The 18,270-nt window shown below is 42.9% G+C and overlaps 1 protein-coding gene across 2 annotated transcripts in view; it reads right to left on the bottom strand.

The window, feature by feature from the left end:
* Positions 1–17,761, bottom strand: part of KDM1A (lysine demethylase 1A) — a 34,575-nt gene extending 16,814 nt beyond the window's left edge. Inside the window, exons 1-7 of one of the 2 annotated variants that reach the window (XM_026044635.1) lie at positions 17,474–17,720; positions 13,065–13,230; positions 8,206–8,265; positions 4,928–5,061; positions 3,023–3,101; positions 2,119–2,211; positions 873–979 (exon numbers count right to left, since the gene is read on the bottom strand). In XM_026044635.1, coding sequence (XP_025900420.1) covers positions 873–979; positions 2,119–2,211; positions 3,023–3,101; positions 4,928–5,061; positions 8,206–8,265; positions 13,065–13,215 — 624 coding nt within the window. In that variant the 5' untranslated portion in view covers positions 13,216–13,230; positions 17,474–17,720. Of the gene's footprint in view, positions 1–872; positions 980–2,118; positions 2,212–3,022; positions 3,102–4,927; positions 5,062–8,205; positions 8,266–13,064; positions 13,231–17,473 lie in introns of both variants that reach the window. The other variant, XM_026044634.1, reaches the window with a different exon arrangement.
* Between the last annotated feature and the right edge of the window lie 509 nt (positions 17,762–18,270).

Genomic DNA, 18,270 nt, shown 5'->3' with positions numbered 1-18,270 from the left:
CAGTTGATTTTTCCTTCCTTARTCTCCAAAAATGAGTCAGCTATCAATTAAGATAACCATAGAGAAACGGCCCATTTTATAAGCGGAAAATGTTTCATTCCTGATGCATACCACTAACATTTATAGATCTTTTGAAGGTTAAAATGGTAAGAAAAGCAAAAGCGACGCCCTTCTTCCCCTATTCTCAATCCAGCTAGGAAGGTAGTACCTGAGCGAAATACCAATTAAAATAAAAGGCAAATTTAAGTTAGGAAGACAGGATTCATCTGAAATACTCAGTGGATTTATTTATTAAAATGATTACTGAGAAGTCTTTAATGAATAAGATTATATATATGCATACATATACATATACATACATATGTCTGTGTGTGTGTGTGTGTGTGTGTGTGTGTATATATATATATAGATATATACCACAAATTTAAAGAGAAACTTGGCTTATTGGGAAAGTAGTAATATCTTAATAATGGAAAAAGAATCACCTATTTCATGAAATTATCTATATCTCTTTAAAGATATGCTAAGAACAGTTATAACCATGGTGAAAAAATACAGCCTGTTAAAAGGTGAAAAGTGCTGGACAACATATTCTACTTCTCAGTGAAAATACAGTTGTTATCCATGAAAAGGAGAGTCTAGCACGTGACTGGTGTGAGCACAGAGTCCTCCTCTGCCGAAGATTAAGCGAAATACCAGTGCAAACAGATACAGGTTTACACAAGGAAGGTTCAGCGTGTTCTAGCTGGTGGTGGCTCAACCGAATCCTAAAAACCTAACCATCTTCTGGCGTGAAGCGGGGATACTCGGTCTTACCCTGGCACTGAACACAGTTACATTTAYGGAAAGACAGCAGCAGGGAAGTTCCCTACCCTGGCTTCCAGGACTGTGACATCCATTCCAAAACTCTGCAACTGGCGCGCTGCAGCCAAGCCCGAGACTCCRGAACCGATGATGATCACCTTCCCAGTCTTCTTGGCTAAAGCAAGGAAAAACAGCAGCAAACACACACACATGCTATAAATTATGTATGTGCATTACTGCAATTTAAGGAGTTAAAACTGAATCTAAAGAGAGAAATCATGAAAAGTGGCTTCCTTCTCATCATGAAGAACAAACAAAAAAACACTTAAATTGCTCAATACCAAATCAGGGAGAAAYAGATTCACACAACTGTCTCCTAAAGGAGGTGCAACGGCCAACACCTTGAAAGCTGGTCCCTAAAATCGCTATCTATAAAAAAAATTGTTTTTGATTTATATTCAAGTTATCTGCAAAATCTGAAACAGGCAAGACACCAGGACTGCAGTACAGACCACTTCAATGCAGTACAGAAAACTCTTAAGATTGTTAAACTCTCCCTATTTCAGTGTTCCTGAGAGRCCCTACAAGAAGCTGCCGAGTTCACACCGATCCAAGCTATTTGGTCCAGAGGACCCACACTGACTAATTTCCTCAAAGAGGGAATGGCCCGAGCTCAAGGTTTCCAAAGAAAACAATCTGCACTGGTTCTGTTCCTCCTCCTGTCTGCAGAGCAGACATTTTGCTTTCCAAGGAAACTTCCACTGTGAACCAGCAGCAAGGAAAACTCACCAACACTGAGTGCATTTACGGAATGTAAAGAACAAGCTGTCCTTTTTATACCGCGTGCAGGGAATGTGCACTGAAAGAATGAAGGATATTGAGTACTGCAAGTACAGTTAATGTAAGAAGTTCTTACAGTTTATCCCACTATATCATAACAATTGTTTATGCACAGTATATTTTTTCCCCTCAGCGACTTCTCGCTGGGCTTAAAGACAGGCAAGTTCAGTAGTTGWAAAATTCAAGTGCCATATAAGCAYATGAATTAAGTGCAGTATGGTTATGCTTTTTTTAAAATCTTCAATTATTATCTTCAATTATTCTAATGAGGAAAAAGGATAATTTGTTAATCGGTGACAACTACTGAACAATCTACAGATGATCTTCAAATGCTCCCAGTAATTTACACTGGGACTGAAATGCATGCCCTCATCCCAAGATGGTTAAATGAACACCCAGCTAGGTGGCCTTCTAGCCTTTACTACTGGTCCAGTACCATAATGCAAAATTAGAAACAATTTTTAACATTCTTACTTGGAAGGGGCTTCACTCTTTTGTAGATCCCAAAGTTGATGAGACCATGCCGCTCTAGATAGCTGTGTACTCTGTGAACTAGCACTGTATCACCTAAAAAAAAAAAAAAGCAGCATTTTTTAATTATTCAGGATAGGAGGCAGCACACGACTACTGAAAACACTCACAGGCAAATGTCACGCAGCAGTAACACAGAGTCACCTGCAAGGCATCCCCTTTTCCACTCCTAGCACTCTTCCCTTACTAAAGGCTCCAACTTCCTGAAAAAGGCTGAAGAATAAAATTTTCCTGAAAATCACCAGTTCTYTGCTACAGTAGAGCTTTAAGAAATACAGGCATCAAACACTTCTACTTATCCACTGTAGAAAAATCTGAATTTTGACTATATGAATTTGTCCATCTAACCCTGGAACTGCAATGCCCATTTGCTAGTACTGACCCACTGGTCAGGTGCTGACCCTCTCTCCTTTTATTTTTGTTTGTTTTCTTCTTTTTGTTTGTTTTTAATAACTTTCACTATATGGCAATACGTGGCCATATGTGGCTCTTTCCTTATATTGCCCTCTCCCTCTCCTAGTCATTTCCCATGGACGATCATGGGCAAGGGAGGGGCTGTCCTCTCCATCTCATTCCAATTATGGTCTTTTTTCAAAAGACTAAAAAATTCTGTATTTGCAAGTGGGATTTACCATGAGTAGATAAAAAATTCTAGTGCTGCGTATTCCATGCCGGTCTGAGCACACCTCCATTAYAATCACTTTACACCCAAACATGAAGTTCCACCAACAAAAGGACCAAAGTTTTCTCTCGACTTTGAACAGCTTTTGCTCCAAATGAAATTGAAAAAGAATAGGAAAGAAAAGTATAGCACAGTACAACTTTAGCAGTAAAATAGTTAACTTACTATTGTAAGGTGCTTCCAGCTGTTGGATAGTTGCCTCAAACGTCAACTGAATCTTTGGGTTATCCAACCAAAGTTGTAGCTGTATTTAAACAAACGATATATATATATATATATTAAGCAATACAGCAAGGAGTTTTTCATACACTTGCTTGTTATCAAATATTGTTGAGGAAATGAAACTCTGCAACAAGTTAAACTTTCTCAGTGCTATCCGCCCTGCATTAACTAGGATTTTAATACAAGGAGTTACAGATTCAAAAGGGAAGCGCCAGAAGGCTTGAGTAGAGTTTTCCCCTCATGAACACGGTGCATGTGCTGTTTTAGTTGGGCATTTTTCCAACATCTGACTTGGCAGTAGCAAATTAAGTTATTTCTGTAAAAGCTATGGTAGTACATGCTATCTGAAAYGTATTTATCTTAGACCTTTAGTCACGCAATTCATCTCCACTGAAATAAGAGACTAACACTGAATATATTGGCCACTTAAAGAAAAAGGGTATTTAAAGGACAGTTTTACTATCCCCAAAAATTAAGCTAGAAATAAGAGCTATCTATATTTTTAATTATGTCATTTCAAGCCATAAGGAATCACAGAATGATAGAATCAGAAGTTTTCCCCATTAGAACTACTTTATCTTATGGAAGGTGACAGTAAACATTTTACTGCACAATGCCTAGCTCTTGACCTAGTAATTCTATCTATTCTACATAGGATTCAAATATTATGGAAATAATATTCTCAGAAAAATCCTTTAATTATTCTTAAGTGTTGAACCAGTCATTTCATAGCATTACTTACCGTAACTCTAAGACTTCATTCCAACTGGAAGAATGCAAGGCCCATAATTTGTACCTTACATATAGAACTCTCTCCATATTTATACCTGATTTCTTTTTCTGCATCTCTCTGCAGATACTTAAAAGTGATTTAGTATCTGCAGTAAGTCCTTTCACTACATGTCCTGGTCCAGAGACTCCTCAGGAGTTCCTCGAGTGCAGGCTGCTAACGTGCCCTGCAGTGCAATTCATCCAAAATCTACTTTGTAGTTCTGAAGAACCACTGTTTCTAACCACCAATAATTTTGATTTTCTGAGACTCGATCAAGAGAATTTGCTAGGATTCTGTTAGCCTTGGATTTAAAACAAAATGCAAAATAAGAGGAAGGAGAGACAAACTCACACACTGTATGTTTCATCCTTCCACATTCCTAACAGCTCCTTCAAAGGATTCCAGACTTTGTGTGTGACTTCCCTTTTTATTAGCCACAGTGAGCCTTTCAAAATGTTTTTTTTTTTTCTTTCTTTTTCTTTTTCTTTTTTTGCAGCTGTTGACTCAAATCCCGATTTGCTACCAGATAAACTGGTGAAAATATCTTGGAGCTGGTCAGTAACAGGCTGCTAACTCCTCTAGTCCCTTGCAGCTCTCTGCAGCTTCCAGCCTTCCTCAGTATTTTGCAGTTCTTTGGTACTGTGTCAACTGCAAGCAAGATCACACAGGCTGCTCACAGTTTTCAGGGCTCTGCTTACCGCCAGGCCTGGATTATTAACCCTTTTTTCCCCTGTACTACAACCTCTTCTATCCTCACTGGAAGGAATCATTTCACAAACCTGTGGAAAATGATGCTACCAATGCTACTGCATCGAGGCAAAATTCATACGGGTCTGTTCTGTTCCCYGTATATGACTTACGTTTTCTTACAAAAAGAAATATTTTCAAAGTTCAAGGGAAATTACTGAATCCAATTTACGTGCACCTAAATGCAGTGTCCCARTTTAAAAACAGCACTTCAAAACCATTGTTTATTAATAGAAATTATTACTGTCAGACACACATTGCAAGGTATTATGGCACAAGAATGCCCGTTTGACCACCTTTGTCTTCAATGCTTTTTACAATACACTTACTGTGCGGTTCCTGATGTACAGAAACACCTTCTGAGTTTGCTGTGGCCCACTGATTATATCTGGGAAGCAGGCAGCTTCTTGAGATGTCATACGGTCATGGGGAAGTCTACTCTGGAAAGCTGCGCCCTCCACACCTACAATAAAAAGACAGGTTGTCTGCAAATGCAGCAAAACAAACTGCTGKCAAGTACCATCACACTACACTTCCTGCCAAAACATTCAGAATAGCTGCAAATCAAGATGCTGACTGTTCCTGCTATGCGTGCATTTTCTTCATATATTTTTGCAAGATATGCAGCTTCTAAATTAGGCAGTTCTTGAAATTACAGATTTTATCTGGTTTCAATGGGAGAGCCACACTATGGCAAAAAAATAAAAAAAAACAAACCAATTCTGAAATAAAACGGGAGGTGGGTAGCAGAGCGTATCAATAAACCTGAACAGCCTCGTGTGGTTTTTGGTTTCTACCAAAGGAGTAAACACATTGTGGAGCCCATTCAAAGGCAAAAGATCTAAGCTACGGGCATGATGCCGTTGCCAGAGCCCCTTCTCATCTTGCTTGCCAGCTTYCATTCGCACTCAGCTTCTCTTCCTGGGCCAGGAGGAACCATCCTGGCCTCTCCTTCCACCTGTTTTATATGTCTACACCATGCAGGGTAGCACAAACTTATCCAGGCCATGTCTCTATCCCCCTTGCCAAGTGCTACCTATTACCCAAACGACCAGATTTCTGCATTTGCCTTATAAATGCTCCACACCAACTAACACTGAGCACGAGAGACATTTTTTTCACGTGGAAAGACTTCATTCATAAAGGCACCTTTTCAGCTACAGTTTGAGCAAACCGTAAGAACATGGGCATTGAGCTAGCACTAAAGCTGTCTACCTCACATCCCTGAATCTTATTTGAATGCAAATTATACTGAACCAAAGGAAAAAGCCAAGAGAGAGCTGCAGGGAGTGCTGCAGCACAAAGGCACTGCGGAAGGTGCATCTTGCAGGCACAAGGAGCWGGACAGAGATGCGGCACGCAGTGAGGACAATATAAATACAGAATTCGTGTCCTAGGAAGTGACCTCAGAAGATCAGGAAAGACAGAAGAGAGGACATTTAATCTGGAAAGATATAAGACAATACATCTGAAGGGAATTAAAAAAAAAAAGCAAAAAGCACAAATATTATAAGACTGAGATCACKGTGTTGAAGGGTTTATGGTTGGACTTGATCTTGAAGGTCTTTTCCAACTATAATGGTTCTGTGATTTACCAAATCTGGAGTTGTTCAAAAAATTATGGTAAATATCAAAGGGCAGAGCAGCTTGCAGCACATGTTACACTAACAAAGACACCTGTTTGAACATCTGCAGAGGTGCATGTTACTGTACTGGGGAAACGCAGGAATTCCTCTTCTTTCAGTTCTGATCCAGCCACATGCACCATTAATTTCCAAGCAACTTTACGTCCTCAAGATGAAGAAAAAATAAATAAAGCAAGAAAACACTTGTGAGGCTAATAAAATTCCATCATAAGCAGCCATTAAAAGAGCTAACTGTGTGATGACTCAAGGTAGAGAAACTGTCTATAACCACTTACAGGAATCTGACACCAAAGGAAACCAGTAGCAGAGAATATAGAGGACTACTTTGAAGGTAAGCTGAAAACAACAGGAAAAAAGTAACACACATATTACTATCAAACATACAAGTAATACTTGATAGTAATATGCAGCTATGGAATAGAMAGGCTACATCTCTGTTGACAATATGTATTCTAAAGGTAACACTAATGTAAAGTCTAGTTCCAGGAGCTGTCTTCAGTGAGAATCAATACTTAGAAGGCAGATTAAAAAAAGAGAGAGATTTGACATTGGACAATTTAGAACAAGTCTAAATAAAACTAGTAAAAAGATTATTTTATTAGCTCCAACTACCAGAAAATCCTATTAGAATCTGAATTTACTTCTGCAACCACAGATCAACGGTAAATCCCTTTCAGGTAGATTAAATGGTTCCTCCCCACACRTTGTGTTTTATGCTTCTTGAAAGCAACATGACAAAGGGACTCTCAATCCAAAGGGACTCTAAATACACTTTTGTCAACACTGCACACAGGCAGCTTTYTAATTAATGTAGTAATTGTCCTGCCTAGACTGGTCTTCTCATACACACATACACACTTGCCAGAAGGAACAAGTACCAGCAACCATGAAGTGCCAACAACCTGTGTGAGCTTTCCATGATCTTCTCCCTCACAGAAGAAACCCTGAGGGATGCTGCTCATTTAAAGACTGACTGAAACGTCTGAAGATGGAACACCCATCAAACACTCTGAAAGCAAGTTATTTGGCTACTTAGTACTTCAATTTCTAACGCATATCCTTGGCATACATGTAACAAACAATTTGCAAACAGAATCAACGTCTGCCCAAAAATGAAATGGGCAATGCATCCTTAAATCCACTATTCCTAGGATTCAGAAATTCTGTATAAGTGATAAGACTCAGAACATAACTAGGCTCCTTTGAGACAGCAAGGATGCACTTTCAGATAAGTATCCTGGATTTGTACTTGCTTCAAAAAGATTAACTTTGAAATACAGAATGGGTTCTGGAGCCTCAGACTTATTTTCTTAAAACCTTAATCCTCACTCCTCACGTGAGACCAAAGGCAGCAGGGCCGGAGGAAGATTTTCATTCCAGAAGTACCAAATAACAAAGACACCCAATGTGTGAATTAAATGATAATTGCAAACCCCTGGCATCGGTGCTTAGAACAAACGTCCAATGCAATTCACAGTCTGCCCACTGAAATGCAGACTCACCCGTCCTAYAGAGGAGCCCTCTGATCTAACTCCTGGCACCGTTCAGACTCAGTCCCTTGAAGGAAAACAAAGCAAAAACACACCGACACACACAGCTTTCTCTTTGAACTGGAAAAGGGGCCTAGTGCTCTGAAGCGCAGAGCTCTCAGCATCATTCTAACTCGTAGAAATTGGCTAAGTTCCACCTTTTTGTATTTTTGGACTCCTCTGAACATGGAGAGGAGTGGAGGGATGAGAGATCGGCCTGAGGTAATTGAAGGCAAGTTGGTTTCTTTTCCCATAGTTGGTACAGACCTCAACAGATTGAAAATACCCCTCAATTAATTAATTTATTCTTAAACAGGTGAGCAAACAACCTTGCTAGGCTCTGGACACCCACACCCATGCGCACTTGCAAGCATCAATTCCTAACTTGGCGGCTCTTGCTACTAAGTGGCAAGCATCAAACGCCACCCTCACCTGATGCTTGGCCGTCTCCATACCCTCCAGAATTGTCGTCTTGCAGTCCTCCTGCTTGCCCTGTGGAAGGAAAGAGGAGAACTCAGGGACCTTACTCCATAGGTTAAATCATACTGGACATAAAGGCCCGGCAGTTGGCGTTTTGAGGTATTAAAATTTCACCAACTAACTAAACCCATTTTCTGAGAATCCCATCTTCTAGAATATAGCTCCAGGGCATCAAACTCTGTGGTCTTCTGAAATGTTCTCCATGTCACTGGAACCCTTTAAATCAGACTTTTATGGGAAATCTAGAGGTATACGATGTGTAACATTACTTGTGGCTAAATATTTATGATCAACTTGATTAATGACTGGATTTTAAATAATAAGATCACATTTCTTACTACCAGGTTAAAGATTGGGTGGATGGGTAGTGTTAGATTGTACGGGTCTTAAACACAAGAATTTGATAAAGTCGCCCTTGATATTCGCCAGTCTCCCAACAGGCAAATGAAGGTTTGAACCATTCTGAAAAGCCTCTTACTTTCAGGACAGCCTCTTCTTTTTTTTGTCGTGAACCCTTTTTGAAGCTTGATGAAGCAACAACAAGGCCTCCAAAAGGCACGGGACAATCATTGCARTCACTTTCGCGCCCCTGGTGCACTAACAATCCTTCCCACACTAAGGTGATCCAGGCATCAGCTGTACTGACCTACATCCGGCTCCACAGACCACGACTGTGATCAACACCCAGCACTGACGGGCACGGGCCTTTCACTCTACCCAGAAACATAAAGAAAGGTAAAGCATCCAGTTGAAAGAGCAGAAGGGCCTCAAATTTGCCTGAGCGCAAGTCCTAAAGAGCAGCATTGATGGAACTGAAATACAACTGGGAACACAGTATTTACAGGAAAGGATGAGCACAGCTGGGACGTCTATCAGAACAAGCTAATACAGGCCATCTTCTTACACTCTGCTGATCTTCACAAGAGAAGACATCTCTGAGTTTAGCGCTCAAGTGATATTCTTCTACAATCAGGTATCAGTCTAACCTTTTATTCAGCTCCAAAGAACAGGAAGCAACGAGCACGGCAGAGACAGCTAATCCTCAGGGGCTATCCAGRCATGTATCAAGACTTCTTTGGAGCGAAGTTCTTCATCGGAATGTCCCGAGTCAGCACGTTGGGTGTTTTATGAAGCCAAAACAAGCCCCCATTGGAATAAACCCCTGCAGGTTGCTAATGAAACAGTCACTTCCAAGGTTGTGACTGTCCAAGGTGCAACTGCTCAAGGAGGCATCTTCAAAACAAGAGAAGGGTTCAATACACACTTGTTCAGATTACTCAGCAGAGTTTCACATGGGATAGTTCATCTGAGAATGCAGTTTGAAGCTTTCGGGAGAAACCTGATTTAGTGTAGAAAAATAAATTGCTGGTTCAGATTAAATTCTTCACTTTAAAGCAATACCCAAAAATGAWATCAAGTGTTTCCATACTTTGAAAAGCTATGCGTGCTGTAATATTGCACCATAACGTATAGGTAATATTAATAATAATAGAAAAAAATTAAACTGTTTCTATACAACTCTCAGAATATCTGAAAAAGTGCAACTAARCACGAGTGCTTCATGACACTAGAGTTTTACTGTGATCTAAGCCTTTTCCTAAGAAAAATTCAGTTTGCTATAAAAGGACTAACCTATCATGTGTTTGAATATGGCTCTGATAGTTACAATCAAGGAGTCTTATATCTAACCGATCTACTAGCAGGAAAGACTCAAAAGAGACACAGAGGAGAAATATTTKTATTCCAGTAGGCTTCAGGAGTCTCAAAATCAGCTACCTATCAACCCAATTTATCTGCAACAGCAAGAGAAAATGCCTAGCTTAATTTACACCACAAGCATCAGGCTTTATCTGCTGGAATATATTCCAACATTACAGCACCTGCTTCCACCACTCAAGGAGGGAATAACACAACCCAACACGACCAGTTACCCTCCAACATAGGCAGTTATTTGCATGAAAAGGTATGCCGTTCCATAGGGGACAGAGTGGAAAGGGTGCTGACCCCATTAGTCCTGCCTTGGCCCTGCAGAGGGGCCAGAGCAGAGGGGACAGARTTACTCTCAGTTCCATTACAAAAAACACTCAATACTTCCTGCTGTGTTAATAGCAGCTAAAGTCCAAGAAGTCCATTTCATTTTGGTCATCCACTGCCTTAAAATAAAGCATAATTTGGTCATCCTGTGCTGCTAAGTGCTGAATTTAACAGGTAAATCAGATGAGAAAAGACAGAGGCAGAGCACCACTAGAACTGACTAGTCATATGACATGAATCTGAATCATATTAAGTCTTATATTTCCTTGGAAAACAGCAGCTAAAAACATTGATTATCACAGACTAAGAACACTGACAAAAAAGCAGGCGGTAGAAAAGGCTAGAAAAGGCAAACTTCAGGCAGCAACGAAAAGGAAAATCCAATTTAACCAATGTAAAGAAGAGGAAAAACAAGAGCAGCAAGCTCTTTGCTTCCAAAGTGGATATCACTGCACAGGAACTCAAATTAATTCAGCATTGAAAATGAATTTGGAAGTTTTTTGCTATCAAACAATACTTCTCATAGGAGAAAAAAAAAGCAGCCATGATAATTAAGGAAGTTTAAACTATAATGAAATACTCTTATTCCTTTCAAATCTGCTCTGCAACAATATACAGTAAATCTTGCAAAACCAGGCTCTAAGGGCCTGCACAAGCAGAACACCTGAAATCCCCCCAGCTGAACACATTAACGGACCCAGCTCAGAGTAAGCCCAACATTTTGCTGTTTCCTGCAGTGTGATGATTAATACTCTCCTTCTCATGTTAACTGACTCCGAGTACAGAGTAATAAAGAATCAGCTACTGTTACTACTACRTTTTTTAAAGTTTGCACAATTAGATTTCTCAGCACAAAAAGGCAGTGAAATGAACAAGAGTTTTACCCCTTAATGCAACACCTAGGTCTTTGCAAGCTTTAAACAGGCAGTGAATATTAAAACATTTCCAGGTCTGATAAAGCCCAGCAATAAGGATAAATTAACAGTAATACACACTAACTTTTGCACCTTGTTAAATATGTCATCCTGCTCTAATACTACAGTCCTATTTAATATTTCTTCTGAAACATTTATGTTCTTGCTTCAAAGAAGTTACCGAGAGCATAGCTCAACTATAGATATTGCATCCATATTAAAATACACAGCAGATCTCATGTGTTGTCCTGCTAACTTTGTTGGAATTGCATGTCTCAATACACCTTAAAAGCCAGTAGAAGATGAGTTAACACTCTGGTGCCTGCATCTTAAAAAATAAAGACAGAGAGATCCACCAGCATGCATAGTTTTGGAAGTCTTTAGAAATACAGCAAGACTAGCTACAGAAAAACAACAGAAAACTCGTGTCTGCTTTTCCATGCCCATATTTCATACATATCATGGGATGTCTGTCCTTGGAGAAAAGACAATGACTTGAAAGCTAGTTTTAAAAACAAGCTGTGTCTAGTTGACTACACATGCTGCCTACAGAAAACCTGCTAAACAGATTCCGATATATGCCGAACTACATACGGCTATCACTGCCTCATCCAGCTTTTCTTCTTTTCTTCGTCAGCCTCTGACTGAACGCCAGGAGCCATCTCACATGCACAAAACAGCACCCGACGTTCACACTGGGAGTGTGTTGGTACTGCACTTTACACATTAAACTCCAGGAGCATAAGCTAAATTAAACAATGAACTCACGATACTTGCTTAATTGTTCCTATTAAAATACTACTTTTCATAGATCAACCACCACTATGAAGGGGCGAGAAAAGAGGGATTTTTATCATTTCAAAATATTTCAGTCAAATAGCTGTCTGAGCTCTAGAATTCCTGTATGAAGACAGAAGCCCACAACTGCAGCTAAAGAGAGATTCCAATGGTAAGCCCTAACAAATAAAGCACAAGTATGACTTTCAGTATTTCTGGAAATGAAGGTGCCTATCCTCAAGCCAGTATCAGATTCAAACACAGTCTTCATGCTCAAACTTGCCTGCCAAAGAAGAAGCTAATGGAGCACAGAACTGAAGACAACATCAGCAATAAGCCAGCCAAAGTTCAACTACTAGATTTCAGCTATTGTCTAAAGCCAGCTAGCACACGTTGAATATTGTACAACCTCTCTGGCAAGTGAGGTTTGCRAAAGCATGATTTGGATACACCACCGTAAGACCAAATGCTGGTTGCTGTAAACACATCAGAGGTAAAGAATGGAGAGTGTGCTAACGCCACAAAAATTCTGCTACATCCTGAACAAGGCTGAACAACAAACCTCCCAATGCAAAGCGAAGTTTTACAACTCTGCCAAAGGCAATGAGGAAAGCACTGAAGTTTAAGCAAAGAGTATCCAATAAGAACTAAAGGTTATGTTCATAATTTAAAGTCACAGGAATCACCATCAACTGACTGGCAGAGCAACTCCCCCAGTAAATCTAACTTCATTTCTCGGAAGTGTAAGTGAATGTTCATATATAAGCAGGTGACAGTTAAGTGGTAAAGAGATTATTCTGATCAATAGGAGGTTTCTGAAGACATGCTAATAAGGATAAAAATGGAAATTTTCATAAGAGGTTTGGCTTTGCAATTATATTAGGTATATTCTCATCTTCRTCAGGCTGTTTTCCTACGTTTTTAACTCTCCTTCCACAGATGGGGCCAGCACAAAAGCACGATCAGAACAATCCTTCATAATTAGATCAAAACTAGACACAGGTCTCACGATGTTGTGCCTGACCCTCTGAATTTCTGCCAGTAAAGCAGGTAAAGATGCCACAGGAAAGGCCTCTCTTCACTCACCAGATGGTTCCTCTGGCTCACTTTCATTCTCTTCTTCCGTGGGAGCTGGTGGAGGTGGCGGCGGGAGCTTCTTCTCTTTCTCAGCTTTGGCATTTCTCTCTTCTTCAGAGTAATACTCATCTTCTGACAGGTTTGCAAGACTCTCATCCATCTCTCTRTACTCCACCTGTGAAGAGCACAATCACAGAATAAACACACTGAAGTAACTCAAGTCGAACTACTGAGGTGAACACCACCAGCAACATAATGGCTTACAAGCACAAAGAACAGGCCTGGGCTACCCGAAATCCTACTAAAGGCACTGTGTTACACACAGCTCCAGCAGCATAACACGTTTCACGCGTTTTCACCTCCACTACTGGCTTCAGCACCTAATTATCCCTAGGACTAAGAAGTTTATGGGCTAGTAATTAGCCCATTTTATATGTATTTGAGTCTGTATTGTCTTCAGCCTCTCTTGTTTTCTTGTGAATCTTTACCTCCCCAGCATATTTATGGGTGACAAATCTCCTCCCAGCCTAAACCACTACAGTGGAACTAAACTCGCAGGCTTCTTTCACACAATAGGTTCTTCGCTCTCATTATCTACCAACCTTTAGCTTGCATGTTCCAACTTGCACTTATCTGCTCAAGGTGACTGAACAGACCTGTTAACCAGGCTTCCTAAGAAAATCTCACCAGTATCCTGCACAGTGAGGTGCCTTGCACAGATATTCTCTCCCTTTTTTCGGTAGCTGCAGAAAGCTATCAGGGGAACCCTGGTGCAGCGGTCCCATTTGCCTCCTCTTTGGACTGCTCATAAAGAGGAAAGATCTCTCTCCTGTTTTCAGTCTGTGAGTTTTATTTGCTAGCAGAAGTTGATTAAATCCCAGTATGAAAAACACAAAGTCGTTCCATAGTTGCATTTCTATAACTCTGGCTCTTTTATTTCTTTTCTTATGATAATGTAATCCTTTACTCCTGCCTTTCTAACCTCATCTCCTAGACCCATGCCAAATAAGACCCAGTTCTGAAAAATGCCATTAGTGCTCTCCGTCTCTCCCCAGAGCTTCAGCATCTTTCCCACACTCAGTGCAGACTTAGCAACTTTAGAAGAATTGTTAGAAGTGACCACAGCACCGAGCACACCTGCACATTTGGTACATATGACTTTGACCACCATAGCTGGCTTACAGAGCTAAAATTAGTAACAAGGATAAAAATCTAACACAAAATAAGAGCACAGATAATGATTTACAAGAAAATTAGAGCTTACTAAGCATGTAACCACACATGAGCTGTTTGACACTCGACGTTCAAATAGAAGATGAATCAAAATGCACTATGAGAAGATGCTGTTAACCAAAATCAGCCAGGGAAGACTCAGGAGTTACAGACAGTAACTCACAGACAATGCTTAGTTCAGCAAGATTCTTCTGTTGACAGATGAAATACACAGATCAGATTCTTCTCCTGGCAGAYCTCTGCAAATGAAGGTAGGTGGGATGGAGCACCTACAACTGCAGTAGCCCTTTACCAGGCAATTCCTATCRCTAATCCTAAGGGAAATCTCCTCTCACTCACCCTGGCAAAGCAGAGAGGCTTTTGCTGGGGGATAAATCAAGTCAGCCCGCMAAGTGGTTTGTCACACAAAAGCCTGAGCAGCTTCAGGCAGAGGAGTGAGAACCACACAGGTGAGAACAGAAGTAGAGACTTCCCTCCTTGTAAGCTTGACAGAAGTTCAGAGAAATCCAGTTTCTGCAGGTCTAGCATTTCTCATAAAACTGAGTCTGGGAAAGACCAAAATATGTTTTTTTCTGCCAAACATCAGCCTGTTTCTAACACAAACTGATGAGGGTGCCCTGCAGCTCTCAGCACTGATAATGAAATGAAAGCGTCAGTCCTAGCAGGAAATAGATATGTTCAACATATATTCAAAAGTGGCAATCTATCCAGGTCTTAAAGGGAGATTTTCCTCTTAAATATTTAAACCGTCCACTCCTAACTCTTTTMAATGCTCTCAGGCAACCTAACACGCTAGACTCAGAACAGGAACTTTGAATTGTACAATTCCTGTTAAGATTTTCATTTATCTCAACTGACTCCAAACAAAGTTATGGTGTTGCTTTCATCCTGACTACTTAAATGTTACTAACTCATGTTCAAGAGCTACGTTAAACAACATATGTGCCACGTGCCAAAGTATTTCAGAAGAAACATTTGCAAGCTGGAATTTTGATCACAGTTCCTCAAATTTTGAACTGAACTCTGAATCTCTATGAAATCCCATAAAAATCCCATAAAAAATCCATTGATCATAAGATGAGATGTTCCTCTTTCTTTCTCCACACGACTTTTTGTATCAGTTAAGCAAAGTAACAAAAATCACAATCTTTAYTGTCATATGTATTTTGTTCTCCAGATGAATAATAATAACAACAACAACAATAATAATAAATTTATGGTAACTTAAAGGAACATGGCAGCCCAAGAGGTACCCTAAAAAGCTACTGTTTAAACTATTTTAAATACACAATTTAAACACATCTGTTTGTTTCTCCAAACTAAGGAGAATTTATCTATTGATACTGAATTTCCCTAGCTCCTGGAAAAGAATTCATATTCCAGTCTCTCCGGCACCGAGCACATGTGTTAGACACTACAGCACTACCAGAGTCTGGTACTACAGGCTGGTGAGTTGGGCAGAGAGGAACCTCATGAGGTTCAACAAGGACAAGTGCAGGGTCCTGCACCTGGGCAGGAATAACCCCAGGCACCAGTACAGACTCCCAGCTCAGCAGTGTGCCCTCGTGGCCAAGAAGGCCAATGGGATCCTGACCRGCATCAGGAGGAGTGTTGCCAGCAGGTCAAGGGAGGTGATTCTGCCCCTCTACTCAGCTCTGGTGAGGCCGCACCTGCAGTACTGTGTGCAGTTCTGGGCTCCCCAGTGTAAAAGGGATGTGAAGCTTCTAGAGAGGGTTCAGCGGAGAGCACCTAGGATGATTAAGGGAATGGAACATCTCTCATATGAGGAGAGACTGAGYGAGCTGGGCCTGTTTTCTCTGGAGAAGAGAAGGCTSAGAGGGGATATGATTAATGTGTATAAGTTCATGAAGGGAGAATGCAGGGAAGAAGGGGACAAGCTGTTCTCATTGGTGGCCAGCGATAGGACGAGGGGAAATGGGCATAAGCTGAAACACAGGAATTTCCATCTCCAGGTGAGGAGGAGCTTCTTCACTGTGAGAGTGWCAGAGCCCTGGAACAGGCTGCCCAGGGAGGTTGTGGAGTCTCCTTCTCTGGAGGTCTTCAAAACCCGCGTGGATGCCACCCTGTGCCACATGCTSTAGGTGTGCCTGCTYGAGCAGGAAGGTTGGACTAGRTGATCTCGAGAGGTCCCTTCCAACCTTGAATATTCTATGATTCTGTGCTTCTGTGAGTCTCTTGCAAAYTCCCACTCTGAAGCAAGTTACAGGGATCTTAGTGTACCACACTCACTCAACACCAACACACACTAGTGCTACCTGCAAACGGAGCCATCTCACCCCGCTCCAAAGTGGCCTTGGATCCTTGAGCTTGCACAACTGCAAAGAGTAATCGAGTCCAAAGAGAAGAACCCCTTTCCAAGGTTTATCTTCAACGCAGGTCAGGCAGTTCCCAGCACCGACACTTGCCCTGAGCTCCCGTCCACAGCGAGGGCAAGCATCCCCGGAACATAACCTGTTTGTGTCAGACCATCAGGCAAACGAAACCCACGGATGCGGCCCCTGAAGACAATGGCGGCTCCCGGGCGCTGCAGGGGTGTCAGAGTTGGGCGCATGGTGCCCTCAGCAGTAGAACACCCCAGGCCACCACACAAGGCCCTGAACAGCACTTGCAGCTTCCCTATCAAACACACCCAGGCCTGGGTGCACCCAAAGCCTCCCAAGGCCTCTGCAACACGGTGCAAAGATACACCCGGTACAAAAAAAGAACTCTTCTATGTTCATAATAACTTAGGGATTGAGGACTCTGCAGGTCCAAGCCCCTGGAAGCTGCTCAGGGACCTTCAGCGTTTGTCCTCCTCAGGCTCCCTCAGCAGGAGGGCGGGAGCTTCCCGGAGCCAAAGGAAGGACACTGAGGAGGGGGGTGTCCGGGAGCGGGGTGCCCAGCGTGACGCGACGCTCGCTACCCGCACAACCTGCCGCACCAGCTCTGCTCCACGCACACCGCAACCCTCGGGGGACGCTGCTCCCCTACACTCCTAACAACACGACGGATGCTCCTCGTGCAAACGCGTTGGRATTTAGCCAACGCTTCAAGCACAAGTGAATGCGGTGTTCGCGCTGCGGCGGCAGGTCCGGCCCACGCGCTCCCGCAAGCCGGGAGGGCCGCTCGGGCGGCGCGGGGCAGCCCCGGGGCCGCAGCACCCCAGCCCACGGCACAGCCCCTACCTTGGCCCGCTTGCGACGGCTGGTCCTGCGGCCCTCGGGGGTCTCGGCGATGCCCGTGGTGTCGGCGCCCGGCGCGGGGGCGGCGCCGGAGCCCAGAGGCTCGGACAGCCCGGCAGGCGGCGAGGCCCGCGGAGGCTCCTTCTTACGGGGCGTTCGCTCCGAGGCGCTGCCGCCGCCCTCGGCGGACGAGCCCAAGGCCCCCGGGCCGGCGGGCGGAGGCGCCGCCGCCTCAGGGCCGTCGCCGCCACCGGCCGCCGCCTCCGCGGCCTTCTTGCCACCCGCCAGCATCGCCGCGGCCCGGCCCGCTCGACCGCCCGCACAAAGGGAGCCGCGCGCGGGCAGACACCGCCCCGCGATGTCCGACCGGCCGCGCGCGCCTGCGCAGCCCCGCGATGTCCGACCGGCCGCGCGCGCCTGCGCAGCCCCGCGATGTCCGACCGGCCGCGCGCGCCTGCGCAGCCGCGCGCTTCCCGCCGTGTGCGCCTGCGCAGCCGCGCGCCCCCGGCCGCCCCGGCTACCGCGTGAAGCGCTAGGTAACGTTTCCGCCATTATCCCCTTTTCCTCTCCGCTTCACCGAACTGCAGAAGGAACCACCAAATTCAGTTTTAAATTAAGTTTTAATTAATGGTTTTCTCAGAGCGCTTTCAGCATGCTTTCCATATGCTCAAACCAACACCTGTGCAACTGGACACATTTCTTTAGTCTTCGGAATTAACAGCTCCACGTTAATCCTTTTATTTATAAGGGTCAATTATTAATTAAGATAACAAATACAAGCTTCCCCTATCTGTAAGCTT

The sequence above is a fragment of the Nothoprocta perdicaria genome, unplaced genomic scaffold (assembly GCF_003342845.1).
Source record: "Nothoprocta perdicaria isolate Ctin4 unplaced genomic scaffold, notPer1 scaffold_375, whole genome shotgun sequence".
In the NCBI taxonomy this organism is placed as follows: Eukaryota; Metazoa; Chordata; class Aves; order Tinamiformes; family Tinamidae; genus Nothoprocta; species Nothoprocta perdicaria.
Note: the sequence above shows the minus strand (reverse complement) of the source record. Positions and strands in the feature narration are given on the sequence as shown.